At 42.3% G+C, this 19,309-nt stretch overlaps 1 protein-coding gene across 1 annotated transcript in view; it reads left to right on the forward strand.

Annotated features, from left to right (window-relative positions):
• The first annotated feature begins 685 nt into the window (after positions 1–685).
• Positions 686–19,309, forward strand: part of PDZRN4 (PDZ domain containing ring finger 4) — a 237,195-nt gene continuing 218,571 nt past the window's right edge. The window contains exons 1-3 of the mRNA XM_015854556.2: positions 686–1,300; positions 3,558–3,644; positions 7,472–7,576. Of these exons, the coding sequence (XP_015710042.1) occupies positions 707–1,300; positions 3,558–3,644; positions 7,472–7,576 (786 nt within the window). The 5' untranslated portion in view covers positions 686–706. The remainder of the gene's footprint in view (positions 1,301–3,557; positions 3,645–7,471; positions 7,577–19,309) is intronic.

Raw genomic sequence — 19,309 nt, forward strand, 5'->3', positions numbered from 1 at the left:
ATCCAGACCGGCTATTGATCCTAACCGCGCGTTTCCAGATTTTGCCGTCTTTTAGTTTTTCTTGAAATGAGAGCGTTGTTTGCACATACGTTGTTGTTTAAGGGTGCTCAATAAGCAAGTTTGTTATCCTGGCTGTATCATTATTTATTTATGGTGCGGTAACAAAGAGAACATTCGTACCGGGGACTTTTGCTTTCTGGGCACTCCTATGCATCCCGAAACAGAAGCACAAAAGAGAAACTAGAGCAATGAGGCAGGGTAACACAGGGTAGAAGAGCCTGAACGCCTCGCTTCTCGCAGCCCGGTAACCCCAGCCCAACCTCAGGCGACCCGCGGGGATCGCGGCACGGTGCCTGCGCTCGGGGGGCCGCGGGGCGGGTCGGTCCGGGGCGGCAGCCGGGGCGCGGCGGTTCTCCGCACGCCGTCCCTCCCTCCCTCGCCCCGCCGCGGTTTCTGCCCCGCCAGCCGGGATGCTCCGGGAGGGCGGAGGAGGTGCCGGGGCTGGGCGTGGGGCGGTAGCGCCGGCGAGAGGGAGTTAATGCGGGAGGGCGCGGAGCAGAGGGGGGAGCCGCGGGAAGTTGAGCCCGGCGCTGCCGCTGCCTCCCCCGGCCGGCCCCGCTCCTCCGCCCGCCCCTCACCGCCGCCCGTCCGCCCGCCGGGAGCGGCTCCAGCGCCGCCGCCGAAAGTTTCGAGGTCCCCCGGCGCGATGGGCTTCGACCCCGCGCGCTTCGCGGCGCCGGTGGCGGCGGAGCTGCAGTGCAAGCTGTGCGGGCGGGTGCTGGAAGAGCCGCTGTCCACGCCGTGCGGGCACGTCTTCTGCGCCGGCTGCCTGCTGCCCTGGGCGGCGCGGCGCCGGCGCTGCCCGCTGCGCTGCCGGCCGCTCGCCGCCGCCGAGCTGCGCCCCGTGCTGCCCCTGCGCAGCCTCGTCCAGAAGCTGGAGGTCAGGTGCGACTACAGCCCGCGGGGCTGCGGCCGCGTCGTGCGGCTCCGAGAGCTGCCCGCCCACCTCGCCTCGTGCCGCTACGGGCCGCCGCGGGATGCGCTGCCCGCGGGCCGGGCGGAGGGCGGAGGGCAGCGGTGCCCGAGGGAGCGGCGGGGCGCTGGCGGTCCGGAGCCGGGGCCGGAGCTGAAGAGGGAGGCCCTGCGCTGGAGCAGGAGAGAGAAGTCGCTGCTGGCGCAGCTCTCGGCGCTGCAGAGCGAGGTGCAGCTGACGGCGCTGCGCTACCAGGCCAAGTTCGGGCAGTACATGAGCCACATCAGCAGCATCACCCGCGACCTGACGGGCAGCCAGCGCAGCAAGGTGAGTGCGGAACCCGGCGGCGCTGCTCCTCCCGGGGCGCGCCCTGCTGCGGGATGGTCTGTGAGCGAGGTGCCAGTGCTAACGGTACCCCCGGGGGCACGCAGTCCCCCGAGTCTGCGCCGGGACGGAGGCCGTGCCCTACCCCCGCAGCCGGACAACGCTATCTCGTCTCTCGCCCCGTCGGGGCCGCGCTTTCCTTTCGTGCCGTCGGTGTCCGAAGCCCTGAAGCGGTGTTAGTAGAGGAGCTGAGGCCGGGAGGAAGGGGATAGGGGAGGAAGGGTTGCCTGCTGAGATGGCAGCCTGCGGGCACGGGGCTCACCTGGAGCCGTGTCAGGACGCAGCATCCCCTCTTCGCAGGGCTCTGGCTGCCACTCAGCTGGCTTCAGATGGGGCTGGCCGGGCACCCGGCTGGCTTGGGGCTTGTTTCTACAGCCAATTAATTACTTTAAAAGCTGGTACTTAAAATCGTGGTAAACTTTGGAAACGATTGTGAAAAGACAGCAAAATCTCTTCCGCTTGGGAGAATGGGATAACGATCGATGGTGCTCATAGCGGAGAGCAGCTCAGTGCCTCGCTAGCTGTCAGTCAGGTGGCACCCAGTGTTCGAGTGGGCACCTGCTGCCTCGGGGCTGAGGGGAGCGCCTGGCGGGGTGCGGGGCTTGTGGTAGGTGTGAGCTGTGGGCTCTCGGTTGCAGCCGTGGCAAGGAGTGGTATAATGGAGCTTTAGTCAGATCTTCAGGCACCCTTAGGAAGCAAAATTCGAAGTGGAAAGTGTCCGAGCAGCCACAGTCACTCCTGAAGTGATGGTGTGTATCACTGCGGCCAGTGGAACGTCAATGGGGACGTCTGCAGGACACATCTGTACCCAGGAGCACGGGTTGCTGGCAATGGGAGGCGTTTTGTCTGGAGACTGGAATACTTTTTCCCTTTTAATGTGTTTTTTTTTTTCGGATTTCCCTGGGGTAGCCAACCCACTCTTTGCGGGTCACTGCGAGTGCATTCGTACAGCTGCTTCCTCTCCCGGCAGCTGTGCCGCGGCCGTGTCAGGGGCAGCAGGCGGCGTGCAGGCGTCCGAGCACAGCAGACTGTAGAGAGGAGAAACGAGATGGGAATTGCTAGGGAGGATTTGGCAGGGAGGTATGGGCTGGCGAGAGCGGAGGGTTTGCTCCCGGCGGAGCTGAACGCCCGCCATGCCCGGCGCTGCCGGTAGGGGCTGCTGGGCACTGCCGGCAGGGAGCTGCGGCAGCGGGCAGTGTCTGGGAGAACCAGAGATGAAGTAAAGATGTACTTCATTAATCATAGAATCATAGAATTACCCAGGTTGGAAAAGACCTTGAAGATCATCAAGTCCAATCGCAGCCTAACCATAGTACCCTAACTCTAACAACCCTCTGCTAAATCATATCACTGAGCACCATTAAATCAAATCCGTCGTGCTGCAATCAAATGTTTCGCTGTCGCAGTGGATGAAATGCAGGCTTCAGCATTCGGTGTTATGTTTTGAGTGTCTGGACAGGTGTAAGTTATGTAGGTGTCATAGCTGTGTCAGTCAGCTCAGTCAAAGGGACAGGCAAATGCCAACACCTGACTGTGCTGGGTGAGTGTAGATTGGTGTGAAGAATATGGCTCCTGAAATGTAGCTGTCATCCTATGTGAGCAACGGAAAATAAGCTGCTGCTTTCCGTTTTCTTTTCATGTTTAAACTTACATTCCATCAGTGGTTTTAATTGCTTAGAAAAAGCAACTTTTTTAATATAGAAATGGTTCTGGATTCTTTGAGGGGATGAAGAGCTGGGCTTCCTTCTCTGTCTGTTTTTCCTGAAAGCTGCAACAGAACTGTGCTGATGTGGCTTTTGGGTCTGACTAGTATCACGTGAAGGATTTTAATCTATATATTTAATGTCTGAAACACCAACGCATGCAGGTGTTTTTAGTGACTTCTGACTTCAGTGATTTCTGATTCGCAGCGCTCACTTCATTCAGTGGTGCTAAGTACTCCTCCCACCCAAAGCCTGCACCTTTTCCATTCAGCATGTGAGGTACAGGCAGGTGCTTGGCTTCCTGTTACACTGCAGTAGGATGTGTCCTTCCCTTTGCTTTTTTTCTCAGTCTTTTGTTTTTTCTTCCCAGCCTGATTTGTTTGTGAGCTTTATATTATGTATTATCCAGCTAAGTATCTTTGTACATTAATGCTTTCATTTCAGATGTTCTTTTTCAGACAATATTCTATAACAGTATTTCACCTTTTTCTTTGTAGGCAGGAGAGCCCAAACCTTTAACCATCATGCTACACAGAGAAAATGATACTTTGGGATTCAATATTATAGGAGGACGACCCAATCAGGTAATGAGGAAAGTAATTGTAGGTTACTTTTGGACCATATTTTCTCTTATGTGCACTGTTAGTCACAAAAGAGTTGCTTTCAATGACAGTAGGTGTGAAATCAATTCCATAGATATAAGTACTGTACATTATCAGGTATAATTAGGTTCGCTGCTTTGAAGGCATAGTCCTGTGAGAATTGCATTATTCTCACTTTCAGGAGAGGTGTTCCCATTGTTCTTGCTTTCAAACTTGAGGCTGATCTACACTCAGTTCCCACGTGAGTAATATGTATTCATGGAAGCTGTTCAATGGAAATCTCTGGGACTGCTTACAGGAGTAATTGTTGCAGGATTAAGCCACTGGAATTTTTGGAAACTGCTTTTTTTTTTTTTTTCATTTAAAGAATAAATGAGTATTTGATTCTGTAGCTTAAATACTTCAAGCCCATGTCCTGCTCCCACATGCCTGCATTCAGTTTTTCTTTCTTCGTGAACTGAAGTACAGTTTTCATTGATTTGGTATCTTAAGTAAATCTCACAAATCTATCAGTCTAGGTTTGGAAGGTTCATTAAAAACCGTGGAATCTGAATAGGAATCGCTATCCTTCCCTCCCTCTGAATATGCATAAGAGTATGCACGGTTGGTTGTTTTGTTGTTGTGTGTTTATTTAACTTCATCCTCCCAAAAGCATTAATCAGGGCTGTCATTACATACGAAGGGTAAAGTAACCTGTTAAACTGGAAAATTAATAGTTGATTAAAAAGGCTTAGTAATAATTATGGACTGATCAGGTTCTTGTTAAGCAGGAGAACTTCAACCTGCTGCTATTACTGGGGAGGGGAATGGGACCCTCTGTAGCAGTTTGGCAATCTTCTGCTCTCAAGCTATATTTAGTGGTGCCAAAGAGTCTGTTCCCATTAGCCTATGAAGTTCACTGTCTGCACTTCAGAAATGCTGTTCCTTGTGGGGAAATACCGTTATCAAATCTATGTTAGAAGGAAATTCAAAGCGAGTTTCTTGGATTCCTTGATGTAAGGATGAGACAACTGGCACTCAAAGATAAAATAGATGCACTTGGACTGTATTCATATTTTCAGTATAACATTTAAGGAGTCCACACAATCTTTGAGACTGCAGTTTAGCTTCTGTTATTTTCAGCTGTGGGAATACTGCAGGGCCTTTGCAGGGGGAAGAGAGCACAGTGTTTTGCTTTCCTCAGATGTCAGCCGAGTTCCTCTGAAGAATTCACGTACCAGCTCTTACACTTTGTGAATTATTGTGGATATTTTGGAAGCTTGGGGAGGTTCATAGCACTATTCTGGAGAGAATGGCTGATTGCAGGGAAGGAAATGCTCACAATCTGCCTTTAACTAACACTGATAGCTGGAGACAGAGAAGGTCATGGAGCTGAGCTAGATCTCAGGGTTTTCTGAGTCTTTGATACTGACTTCAGAAGTTCTGTTTTGCTCTCATTGTGATAAGTGTGAGTAGCACACACATTTGATTAGTAGGGCCTGGATGTCAGTGTGAGCTCTGACTCAGCATGGCTGGAGCCAAAGGAAATAACGGGAAGAAAGGGTCGAATAGGCTCAAATAATGAAAACAAAAAACTGCTCAAAACCTTAAAAAGAGGATCAGGAATTATTTAGTAACAAGACAAAGAGAGTTCATGAAGGCAAATCTTATATAAAATTTGTTCAGAGAAAATGTGTTCTTGCGTGAAACATTGGCTTAAGCAGAGGAAGAACAGAACAGGGGTGTCATTGCACCAGTCATGTAGGTCGGAATGTACTTTTTTATTTGTGTTTTACATGCACAATGCAGATTTTTCTTGCTGGAAATGGGTGACCCTTGGGGACTTGGTACCTTCCATTTTCTGTGTTTCATTTGATTGCATTGCAGGCTTCCCCACTGTTTGCCTTCTACCTGGAAGGCACAGTGGTAGGAAAGGAACAGCTCACCACCACAAGCTTCTCTTATTTTGTCAGGAAAGGTCTGACTTCACATGAGTGTATGTTTCTGGCAGGTGATTCATTATTTTGGAGAACCTAAGCTTCTTTCATCCCCTTTTTGTCCCAGACCCTAGGTCTGGCTGGCTAAGGCTGGCCTCCCTCCTCTCTGAGGATGCCTTGGCCAAGCCATACTGGATGCAGCTGTGTGTTGCAGCCTGAGAGCTCTGAGCAGGGGCAGATAAACCAATGGTCCCCACAACCCCCCGTGCTTCACAGCCTGTGAGCTGTGCAATCAGGTGCTGAAGCTCTGCATGCCTTGTGGAATATTTTCTTAACAGGACTAAAAGATAGCATGTACTATGAATGGGGACTACAAGCCAGACTAATATACCCATTTTCTTACTGGTTCATACATAGTCTCTGAAAGGGCAGTAAAGTTTCTTGTGAAAAATATGTAAGTTTATGTGGGTGAAGCTACTGTAATCTAGTCTTTTGTTTTCTTAAGAAAGCAACAGACCAAATCCTTTGTGCACTTTGGTTAATGGCTATTATATTTCTTATATCAGAATTTCATTGTTTCTCACTGCTTACATGGGAGCTGAGTGCAGGTCTGTTTGTTACTCATTTCAAAACATTTCTGGAGCCATTAATAAATTTCACTTTTGCACCTTACCTGACACTGATGAGTGTCTGTGACTAAGGAAAAAAATAGGACTTTACAAGATCAAGGTCTGACCAGCATCGTGTTGAGCAAATAGTTGGTAATCTGAAATCTTCTTGGGTTAAGTCTGCATGGGACAGCTGCTGCATGCTCTGAAGCATGTCTTATAGTGGATCCATATTTTCTAATGGATTTAGAATTTTCTTAATTTAAAAAATAGTGTTTTTTGGGTTTTTTTTCCCCACAAGTGTAGAGGATCTAGTCCTAGAAATTAGTACATCTATATGTCAGACCTATATGCTGTTTAAAGATTTACCAGAAATGGAGGAAAAATAAGCATCATATCAACTGCTGTCCAGAGTGTAAATGATTTAGAACAACATTTCTTTACTTCTTGTGAACTCATTTATTATTTGTATGATTCCTTGCAAATACTTCTGCAGCGTCCTCTTGGAATTATTCCTATATTAACATTGATTTAATATGATACTTTAAAAAACTATTTTAAACCAATATGTAAAGAGGTGAAGTAATTTTAGGCTGTGCAACAATATCAGGTGTATTACAGCTGTAGTAAATGACTTCTTTGCTTTAAATTTGATCATCATGTGAGTTGTACTTAGGAATGTGTACAGATCAACTGGAAGTGGGTTCTTTTTTTGCCCTTAGCTGAGCAAATTCTCAGTCTCCCACGTGAATAGGATTTATGAGGTTAACCAATTCCACCAAATCCCCTCACTGTTACATGCCAGTTAACTAATGTCACTTTGTTTCTTGGGCATTATTTCCAAATGTGGGAAAGTGTTTACAAGCTGTGGTGCTGCAGGATCACTTTCCTTCCTGAGAGAAACCCTTGTGCATCCTTTTTTTGTGAATATCTCCCTCTCTGCTGTTACACAGCAGTCGATCTCTGCTGAGATGTGTGAGGTCTGTGTTAAATCTTTGAGCTTGTATTTGATTACCACTGCACCCTGTGTCCCATTTAGACTAAAATAACCAGAAGTAAATGGATAATCTTATTAAAAATGCTGGAGCAGTTCATTAGTTCTGTCCTTTTGATTAATGACTATTTTGCATTAAGCAAATTTTTTAAGAAATCCTCCGGATTTTAATTCTGAGGTAGAAAAGTGAGCTGCATATTTTGGGTGGATTTGTGTTGTTCGTTGGTTTTAGTACGTCTCATTTCCTGCACTAATGTGGTGCTTTTCCAACTTTCTTATTGCCTGGCACAGAACAATCAGGAGGAATCTACTGAGGGAATTTATGTGTCAAAAATTCTGGAAAATGGACCTGCAGACAAAGCAGAAGGCTTACAAATTCATGACAAGATTATTGAGGTAAGACCAAAAAAAAACAACCTGGTGGATTAATTTGTTTAAGATTAATCAAGTATTTGATGGTTTTTACACTGAGTATACTGTGATTTTGTTCTTTTGCTGTATCTAAATGTGATTATTGTACATTGAGCTGCTCAAACGTTTTCCAGATGCTAGAAAAATCCATACTGAGTCTTCACAACTAATACATATGTTGGTCTCAGGATTAAGCTAATTCAATAAGTCAAAGGTGTCTAGATTGGAATAGCAAGCAGGAAAGCATTTTGCATTTCTTTGTAACTTGAGGAAAAAAGTCTAAATGATTCTATGGAAACTGGGTTTGCCCTGTGCAGGGAGTATTACTGTCGTGACTATGCAACACTTCACAGAAGCTGTGCTCATGAGCAATGCTATGAAACTTATCAAGCAATTAGAGAAAGTTCTTCTTGCTGTATGATTATAAGTGGATTATCTGTGATTCTCACCAAGACTACTGTGAATGATTCCCAGTTGTATAATATATTAGCATGGAAATGTTACAGTCAATTTCTCCACTTTTTTTTTTTCTTTTTTTCATAGAAAAAGAATAATTATCATTTAACAAAAAACAACCTTTGTTTGAAAAGTAGGCTGCTGCTAATGATTACATGTGAAACCATAATTAGCCCTGCAAAAGGTGTTGAAGAAATAGTTTCAAATAGCGACCAAAACAGATTCTTTACAGAGCTGTCAAACATGCATTTCACATCTAGTCTTTAAATACAACTGCCTTCATGACAGCACATAACAGTACGTGCTAGGTTTGTTTAGGATATGTTGATTTTGCCTTGCATTTAGCTGAGGTTTGGAAGCATTGTGTGAACTTGCCAGTTGGATGGGGTTTTAAACAAAGGTATGTGAAGAGAGTAGCTCGGGAGGCAAACGCAGAGTGCTGCTGCTGCTGTCTTTTGTTATTTCACTCTTAAGGACTGGAAACAGGAGCCGTGATTGTCTGAGTGCTGGCATTGATCTTAATTTTGGGAGCTTGGAGCAGTGTGTGAAACCAAATTATTACCTTTTCTTGGAAAAAGAAAGATCATGCCCTTAACTGGCAGATATATGCACCTCTAATAGAAATCCAGTTGGCTGAGCATAACTGAACTTGCAACCTAACTCCTATCTCCCCAAGATATAGAAAAACTTGGCATCCTGTTTGTATTAACAGCCCCATGCTTAAAAATTCTGCTTTTTTTCTGACACTACTGTTTCACTTTTGGAAACAGACCTAGTATGGAGTTTTATGTATTTGCTCAACATTTCCTGCCTTATTTTACTGTTCTTTATAGTTCCTGGGTTTTAAAGACAAAATTGAGTGGTTTTGGGGGAAGGAAAAATAAATTCACAAATCAGCATTTATTACACTTGAGGTGATTTCTCAAAATGTCACTACAAAATATTCATACAGCTCTGAATGGCTCATAATTTTCACCATATTAATATACAGCATCTTTGAATGTTTTATGTTTAAAAATGTCCAGTGTTAGGCCAGATGTTTTAGTAAATAACGTATTGCTTCATAATTTGATAAACTAAAATAAGAAGGGGAAGGGAAAAGATAGCATGACGACTTCCTACTGAAATGCAAATCAGTAACTATCCTCTATGCTAGATCTAGGCCAGAAGAAGCAGCTGGAGTCAAAAGATTGAATTTTTCCTGTTCCATATGTAGCTATTTGTGTCTTCCTGCACCTGGTTGCCCTGCTAGACCTGCTGCTGTTGTTGTGAAGAATCAGTATTAGCGCTGTGAGGGAATAAGTCAGATGGTGTAACTGTTTAAAAAATGTTGGCAGACACAGAACTTGAGTTCTGGTGAGACAAAATGTGTGTCGGCTTGGGTGAAAAGTTGATAGGAAGTGGGACTTGTTATTACTGCTCATCTGAAGATCTGATCTAATGAGTGATATTTCGTGAGACCATTTTTCAGTAATCAAGAGCAGAAGGAACTGATGTTGTTGGAAGAACCTTTGATATCTTCAGTCAGTCGCTTTGCAGTTTGATGCCCTGGGGGTTTCTAGCAATGCGTGGCTAATGGGATAATGGACAGACCTATCCCATTAAATCAGGAGAAAATCTGTTCTCAGAGTGTGTTGCTAAATAAAGAAGGCAATTTGTTTCAGCGCTTTATCAGATGTTTAACAAATGTTAACTGCACGTGGTTGACAAGAGTGAGCTGTGCATGTTTCAGCTTACCATCTTATGGGTAACCTAGCGCGGCAAATGGATTTCACAGTGCTGTGACGCTGGCAGTTGGACTTGTGAGCCAAAGAATTGTTATTTGAAAGGGTGCCAAGGAGAGAAATCAGATTTCTTCCTTGAGGTAGTTGGTAGTAATTGTAGAAATGCCATACACATGACCTGAACTCATGGAGGTTTTAGAGGTCAGTTTGCCCAGAACTCAGGTGGTGTGGTCTCTTTGCATTCATCTGAGACATGTTGGTGTTTGTGTGGGCTTTGCTCTCACGTGAGTGTATTTTGTACTAGAGGCAGGGTGAGCTCCAGGTACCCCATGCTGCAGCACTTCACAGAGTACTGTCACAGAGCCTTCGCTGATCATTTGTACATCAAGCCAGATGTCAAGGTCTTCTGCTTTCAAAAGTTGTTATTCAAAAAATCCATCTCCCTATAATTGCAGCCTGAACAGGACAAAATCCTGATTGCACTCTATAAAAAAATATCTCTTAAAACTTGATGCAGCACTGATATCTGTGACTCTCAACATGAAAGCATCAGTTATGAGCAGTGGTGTAATGCTGACAGACCTCTTTTGAGGACCTCTTTGTCTTTTTCCTTTTGGCCCTGCCTAAGAGTGACAAGAGGAGGGGTGGTAGCAAGCCATGCATGGGATGGTCCATTAGTTGGTGCTGGTTCAGAGAGATCTGGTTGCTGCTGGGAGGAAATAAGAAAAGCACCTTTCTGTCTCCTGGATCACAGTTATGCAGTGCATCATTTCATCTCTACTTCATGCAAATCATTCCTACTGAAGAAGTTCACTGCTCATCTTTGTTGATGCTAATAGCCTCCTCAAGGCAGTAACAGGCAGCTATGATCCTCGGTGCTGATATTGCTGATACACAGAAGTGTTTTATCTGACGCTTTTATTATATATGTTTATAGTTCGGAAATATAACACTGAAATTGGTTCTTTCTGCATGGGGGAAAATTTTACTGTCTCACTTTGAAGTCATTTCACTTTCACATAAGAATGGTACCACTTGGCCAGAGTTCCAGGTACACTAATGTCCTGTGGGTAGTCACTAGTTAATGCCTTTGGAAGAGCATCAGAAAAAAGCAGGCACCGAGTGATGATTTCCTTGGGGACCTCACTGCCGTGTGAAAGCTTCTATTCAGAACTAGTTCTTCATGCTTGGTGCCTTTTTCTATAACATTAAATTTTATAGAAACTGATATGCAGTCTCTGGTCTTGAGCCCAGCTTTGGAAAGAGCAGTGACTGATTTTCTCAAGACCTCTTTTATTGTGCAAGTCACAGAGCCGTGCAAAACTGCTGATATTTAACTTTTTACTTCAGTGCTACATAGAAAATACATGATAAATAAAGAATCTGCAATCCAGATGGAATTCCTTCATTTGCAAACAAACTGAGAAAAAAACAAACAAACAAAAAAATAAACTAAAAAACAGTATTTTTGTGAATTTGAAAAAAACAGTGTGATTCTTTAATTCACACTACATAGGAGACGGAGCTGTATAGCCATGGCTGAAATTTCTGTCCTAAGTTTGCCAAGTACCAAAATAGAAGTGCAAAACCTTGTGTGCATCTAACAAGAGTGTAGGCTGAAGACCACACGATTCATATGAGGAACTATAAGCACATCATCATCTGAAACACTCAGGATATTTCCTTTCAGTTCTTTGAGCAGAGGTGCATGCTTCTATTATGTTATTCTCTAACGAAATGAGAATATTTGCCCTTTTGCATTTTAAGCAGTTGATTCTTATTAATTCCTTGACTGAGAAACAGGCATGATGTAAAAGAGAGGAAAAAAAATATTTAGTCTGGGACTTTAAGTCTTTTTAAGAAATGAGATGGATGCATATGTATTATGACTTTATTTTGTTTATACAGCCTGAGCTCCATAAGTGTATAATAAATTAGGCTTCATCTCTTATTCCATGTTTCCCTTTGTTCTTCTCACTTTTTTTTTTTTTTTTTTTTTTTTTGGAGAGTACACACACAATGGCTTTCAAGCTCATGTCAGCAAAGCCAGTTTCAATAAAGACGAAGTCTTGAGGCTTATCCTGGCAAAAGAAGCTTACATCTGCAAAGCGCCTACACAGAAACTTTTTAACTATTGCCAGACTGCTGACTGTGCTGTGTGTCAGCCTCGTGATGTTTTATCTTCTGCATGTTTCTGTCATTACACTCACTGTGTTGCTCAAGCAAAATCTTTGATACTAGCCATGTTTATTTTGCTAGGAATCTCCACTGTCAGATTATGTCTGTAGAAGTTGTGAGCTTGCTGGGATCACAGATAGTAGGTTGGGAATGGCTTTAAATGAGAGCTACTCATGATGACCAGCAAGATCTGGGTGATAGCTGAGGGATACGTAACATAGATCATTTTACTGAGTTTCAGTGTCTAAATATGCCACAGTGGCCTTATGTATATTAAGTTCCTTTAAACCCTTAATGCATTTATGTCTGGCACTTACATTCATTAGATGCTACTAATTAGTCTGAAAGATCTCTGGCAAAATAAATCAATATATCAAAACTCAGAAATGCCTGTAGCCTTTTCACCTCTCCCTCGCCTTTTGAAATAGAGATTTTTGGTCACCCGAATTCATTCAGGTGCCTAACAGTCTTTAAAAGAAGTCAGGTGTGGCCAGCTCCATACATAACTTCATTTAAATAGGAGTTACTAACTCCATTCATGTTTTTGACTTAACTAAAAGTTTAGAGCACTTGTTGAAGAAGTGAGAAATCTGGGTGGTGTGTTCTTCCCTTTCTGCAAAGGACTGGATGGGAATATCCAGGTAATTACCCTTGTTATTAGTGCAGGTCCATCCTGTATGTGACCAGTCTCCACCCAGCCCTACAAGCTGACTTATATGCTAGCAGGTGTTTGTCAGTCAATGCAATGAATGCAATGTCAGTGATAAACTAGTATGAGACAGATGTTTGTTCTAAGGAGCTGTAACAGGAATACTGGCTATGTCCCTCTCCAGGCCTTCCTCAATGAATGAGGATTTGTCTCTGTCCTTTATGATGCCAAGTTTATGGCTTGTCCTTGCTACTTGCTTTTTTTGAATTCACGCTGCCCTCTACTTGAGAGGGGAAGATGGATAGGAAATGATGTTAACCAGGATGTCCTTTAGTTAAGGCACTTTGCTATGAGTGTATGAATACCAAATGTCAGGGTTCCCCCCTGCCCACAGATTTAGAAGGTTGCACAAGCTGGATCTTGTGGTTGAGAAACTGAGTTTTCAGTGTACCATATGTACTAGAGGTTGACAAATACAGGAAATCTAGAATGTCTGGATTTTATACTTCATTGACCAAGTTCTTAATATCAGTAGCGTAAATCAGACTGGAATTACTGTAGGCCTGGAGGTGTTTGTGCTCCTGTCTATTTATTGAACTGAAATACAAATACTATGTTTAGGAAACCAGGTTGTATTCCTTGCCATTTATTTTGTTTTTAAAAGGGACTTATATTTGCGTGTGAACTAAAATGTCTGTGTTTTTGTGGTGAAATATGTTAGAGAATAAATTACTGAAACATACATTTTCGTGTTTAACGTTCTCTTGTAGATCTAAGTAAAACTTTAGAAAATACTTTCTATCCTAAAGAAAAGGGAGACACCAAATAAAACAGTGGCTAAGAAGTAGAGAGACGTGTTAATAGGATAATGGTGATTAATGACTGAAGGTTTTGTGATCAGATACTCAGTATTTAATTAAGGCTTTGAGAGATTATACACACAAATGAGTACAACCCTCTGCCTCCAGTGTGATATTTCTGCTTTCAAGTATCTGTAGTGAAGTGAGAGGGATATAGAAGCAGTGATTATGGGATGGAATCATATACATGTGCTTCCATGAGAAAAGCTGTGGTGACTGTACTGTGTCTACAGAGCAAGGGAGTAGCCAAACTGACAAGTCAACTGTGCTGTAGGTAGAAAGTATTCTGGTTAACCTGTGAAACAGCTGACTAATGTAACACCATTTATGGGATCTTGGTGGGTACTGCATTCATGCACCATAGATCCTTAGGCATTGTGTGGAGGCCTGATCACACCCATCCCCTTCACAAAGCATCTGATCCCACCCTTGACAGACTATGCATCAGAAAATTGGCAAGTTGAAACTTGGTGCTTTCCGAGGTGTTCTGTTTATGCTTGTCTTCGCTAAATTTTATCTTCCTCTTCCTTCCCACACATATATTTTTCAGTCTTTTTTAATCATTAAGGTAAACCTTTCAGAATAACTGACATCTGACACAATTGTCTAACCCAGCAGCAGGAGCAGTGCAATTGTATGTGCAGCTAGGGTAGTAGACTTAGAGTAAATTCTTGTGTATATGAAGTCTCAGAGGTATTCATGAGCACTTCAGGAATTCACTAAACAACATGACTAACCTCTGTCATGTTCTGCTTTTCTCATCCCCTTACCAGGAAGAAAAGGGCACGTGCGGAGGAGTGTTTATCAATCTTTCAAATAATTGCATGTACCCATTTGCATGTTGGTCTCTGTTTGTGTTAGGGAAGGCAAGGTCGTAAAAAATGTTTCTACATTTGTTGCTGAAGGTGGCAAGGTTTTCTGATGAAGACCTTTGGTCTTTGCTATGGTCATGGTCTTAAATAAGCCCAAAAGAAAGTTCTTTCCCTTCTGCTGACAGGCTGTATCTCTGTGACAGGCATTTAGACTGGGCCATAGGTGTGCTTGTGGATCATTACATTGGTGTTGAACATTTAGTATGTCTTACAGTTATGGTGGACTTGATGGTTGATATGGAGATGAAATACCAAAACATGATGAAATACATTAGTTTTCAAAGTGTGAAAGGCATCTTCTGATAACTTTTTTTTAACCATGTTAGTTGTGAATAGAAAGCCAAAGCTTCAGAGAGCACTTTGGAATGAATGAAAAGCTTTAACAATGAGGACTAGTTGGAATAACTGATGGTAAGCCAAACTGTGGAAATCTCTGATGTAGTTTGAAACCATGCTGAGTTTATTGCATAGAACTGAAGGCAGTGTGAGGAAGCCGTCTCCCACAGCAAATGCTGCTGGCACCCCAGAAGCTCTTGATATTTTCAGAAAGTGAAAAGGACTTTCTTTAGCCTTTCATAAAGGTTGTTCTTTTTTGTGGTTGAGACAACAGCTAGATGAGATGGCAGCTTACATATGTCATACGAATGCAATGCTTTATCCTCTTAAGTAAATGGAATTGATAGTTGCAGTCCAAAGGTTGTGTGCTCCAAGAGCTTTGATCTCATCTGCGCTCTTTCTTAATCAGCTAATTATATTTGTAGGGAGTCACTAATCACTGTGCTCCATAATTGGAAGGTGAGTGAGAAAAGCCATTAGTATCTGCCAAAGAAGTGCTTAAAATGAAGTCGTTATTTGTGGCTTCATTTAAAATTAATAACCTAACTTTTAAAGAGCTGTGAAATGCAGCAGTGAATGCAGGAGTGTGCTCCTCCTTAGAACTTGTGGATAGGTGAAGCCAGAAGTATTTACAGCCTTGTGCTTTCTGAATGCTTTGACAACTGAAGCGATGTAAAAAAGGTTGTTCGAAGATTCTTCTATCCAAAATGCAAAATTCTGTAGCATTTAAGTCTATCCAGTAATGGAAATACTCATTTTCAAGTTGGCAGGAACAGTTGTGGTCTCTTCCTCATCAAAGAGAATGCAAAGTAGAATCAAACATATTAAGCAAAGTACAACATAGATGTTTTACTAAATGCATGTCTTGTCTGGAATTGCAAATCTAATGTAATTTTACAACTTTACATGTAGACCCAACTTAATCACTGTTACAGGAACTCAGTGTAGAATGACTCAACATTGTTCCTTCATTCAAATAATTGTGTAAGATATTTTCTTTATACAGTATTGTTGACAAAATAAGTTGTGGCATCTGTATTTGTTTACCTAACAAGTCTATGTGTTATTTACAGGATTATATGATTTACATAATGTTTTCTTTGAGCAGCGTGATTATCTTTTCAAGTAGCAAGATTGGGAAGTACAGTAGGAAGAAGGGAGGAAATGAGGAAAAGTCTAAAAGAAAAGAGTGGCATGTTATCAATTAAGAACTGAAGTATGAAAAATAATTTTGAATATCACTGTATATATACCACATATGTGTCAAACAGTTTAACTTCTTTAAAATATGAATCTCTATGTCTGCAAGTGGCTACCTAATATAGGGGAGGATCTAAAATAGACAGATCTAGATTAGTTAGTTTTTCCTTTGTTTGTCTCTTTCTGTTTGTAGTATTTAACATTGAGGGACATAGTGGCTCTGAGCTTGCCCGTTCCTATCTGAGTACAGTCTCTCAGTCTTGCCTTAGTTTTCTTTAAGCACAGTGTTTGAGTAGGTTATCGAGTGGGATCAAAGTCCTACCAGCAACTTGCAGGAAGAAAGCATGCAATTTTAAATGGAAAGGATTTTCTGTCTTGCATGAATTAAAACATCTGGACCCCTACACTTCGCTATTACAGTTAGATTGAGTTGGGCTAGTTTTTTGGCACATGACAAGTACAGAGCCATATGGTCTTTGTGCTGTCAGCAAGCCTTTTCAGCACATGCCTTCACTTACCCCCCAGCCTTCTCTGAATGGTAGCTGCTACTGCTGCTGGAAGATAAATGAACGGAGAGCTTTCATGCTGTTGTGCCCTTCTTCTTAAATGGATTAATTACATTTTTGAGTGGTACAGCACACAAGTCTGTAGCAGAAAGCTGACTCCTTCATTTCCTCTGCAGTGGTCAGAGCCTTGATCCAAATCAGACACCTTGTTGTGTCCAAATTGGACATTTGGCTACTGCCAGATGTACAGCAGCACTTTCTGACTTACAGGTTTCATCCCTGACATCTTGCTTTAATGTCTTTGTGAGATATTTAAGTGCTCAGCACACTCAGTATTGTTTTGTTTTGTTTTTTGTTTTTTTTGACCAAGCTGTAGATGTGTGCTTAAATGGAAAGCTGACTGTTCTAAGAAGAGTCTTAATGTTTTACTTTCTAGTGATCAACTGAATGATGTTCAGTTCATAATGCACTTGAGTCCCAAGCAGGAATCTGTCCTTGTGAGAACAGATATGATTTATTCTAAGAATACAGGACTAGAGGGATAGTTTTCAAATATTATATCTTTTGTTCACTCCTTTCAGCCTTCTTTTCTGAGTGATTCAAGTCCTATATCCTTGTATCAAGAGTGGATTTTTGTTGTTGCTGCCTCTTTTTCTCCTCTCCGCTATGAAGTAATGGAAATCTACAGAATTAGTGTTCACCCCTTAGTTAAAAAATAAAACCTCTAGATTATCACCGACCACGGACAACATAAAGATTAAAGAAAACACTGACATTTCAAAACAGCATTCAGAAAATGAACTGTTCAGAAAATGCTGTTGATAACTTATCAGAGCAAGTTAAGAACAAAGGTTTAATGTGATGGCTTAATCTCCTGTCTTACACTACTCAGGGTGCTGGAGTATGTTAATGGCATCAGCAGAATGGCAGTAACAAGCTCTTTAGATAATTTCAGTACAAAATGAGGAACTGTGTATGTTAAAGTGTCTCCTTCACTTCCCCCTGCTCCCCCCCCCCCCCCCCCCCCCCCCCCCCCCCTTTGTCTTTCTACCATTTATATTTAGCTTCCTTTGATTTTTAATTTCAGTAGTTCAGGGAGCTGCCTCAGTACGTAGTTTGAGGAACATATCATATGGGAAACAGCTTATTCTAGCCATTGAGGTTACTAATATGAAAACCAATACAACAGGTTATTACCTACTAGTGTGAATGCTTTACTTTGAATTCTAAGATCTGCTTGGCTGTAGTGATCAGTTTCCTATTTTAAAGATTTGGGAAAAATTGTTTGGCATTAGTTCAGTTGACCTCAGGTCTACTCACAGCCCATGTGCTGCGATGTCCTACTGACTGGCTTTGTGGTGGGTCTGTAGCCCTTCCCAATGAGCTTATTGAAATTGTAGATTTTAGGGTTTCTCACAATAGGAAATTTACAGTTACCTTTACAGTGTAAGGACTGGGGGTGGGGAGGGATCAGGCTGTCAGTGTCAATCTCAAAGTACTGGTTGCCTAGCTATGCTATCTCAAGCTATTACAGATCTATTCTCAAGTGAGAAACCTAAATTACATACCCTGCTGCTAAGTTGTTTCTTCGTTTCAGCCTGGTAGTGATGAAACCAGTTGTTAAATGCTAATGGAGTGTAAAGTGAAAATGTGTGCTGAACTCTCACAAAATAGTAGACTACTTATAAGTTATATGTGCCATTATTGATTCACATATTGTAAAGTGTACGACATAGCTGGCCAAACCAAGCATGCAGCTCAGCAGTCTGTTTTTGGAGACCTCATCATTACAGTGCTATTCCCGAGGTTTCTGGTTGAAGTGCCCAATCTTGCATAATGAGTTCATGTTATTAAGTAGGAAAACAATAAAAAGTGATGTTAACACACCTGTGCCAAACCATCTGCCTGATATTTATTTTTTGTAAGTATTAATTACATGTTTAGAGGCATGAAAAGCCTAGAAAAAAGAAATGTCAATCTTATGACATAGGATGTAAAGCACATAGGAGCATTTAAGATGAAATTCATTTTAGCTAACACTGAATCTCTAAAAACTTTCTCATTCTGTAAGTATTAAAGATGAGTTAGGCACATCTTTTTCGTAAAGGCGATTAGTTCATCTTGAGGTATTTTACGTACAGACAGTTCAGGTACGATAGGATTCATCTGACCCTTCAAATTAAACTCCTCATCAGTTTCCTATGAATCTACTCCTTTTCATTGCTGCTTCCAGCTTTTGAATTTGGATTTTTGGGACAAAGGGCCAGTGTGTGCACAGTTCTTCACAATAAATCCAGAACAAAAGTTACTGAATCTTGTGTCATCCAGAAATGAATAAAAGTTAAGGGGAAAGAAGGTAATGTGTTTCACTCACCTTCTTACGTTACATTTCACATAGGCCTGATATACTATTCTTCTGGAATTACATACTCCACTAACTTAAGTGAGAGCTGGAATGTACAAGAAATTGGCTTCCCTTTTCATAATATGTGAATTGGCAGCTTAAGTACAAAACCAGAACTTTAGGTACAAAACTGGGCTTTACTGTGCTATACTGTACTCCTACCTCAAATCCATAGTCTTAATGACTCCCTAAAAGTTGTATTTTTCAATAATGAACAAACAAAATATTCATACAACTGCAAGCCTTTTAACATGTTTCATGTATTTTCAACACTGTTACTTAATATCTGGTAGGAATTAGCATGAGAAAAGATGGAATTTGAAATGCTCTAGTAAGCCCCTGGCTATACAGAGACTAGCTTTGAAATCATTTAACATGTGGTTTCATGTCATATCCAGTCTCATTAATCTCTGTATCTTTCAGATTGGAGTAAAGTAAGACAATCAGCATACCACAGGCTTAGCTGTCTGATGTAGAGAAAGAAATGAGGTGAGCAGCTGTGTCAGCCGAGGGAGTTTCCTAGATCTTAGCTC

The sequence above is a fragment of the Coturnix japonica genome, chromosome 1, assembly GCF_001577835.2.
Source record: "Coturnix japonica isolate 7356 chromosome 1, Coturnix japonica 2.1, whole genome shotgun sequence".
Taxonomy (NCBI): Eukaryota; Metazoa; Chordata; class Aves; order Galliformes; family Phasianidae; genus Coturnix; species Coturnix japonica.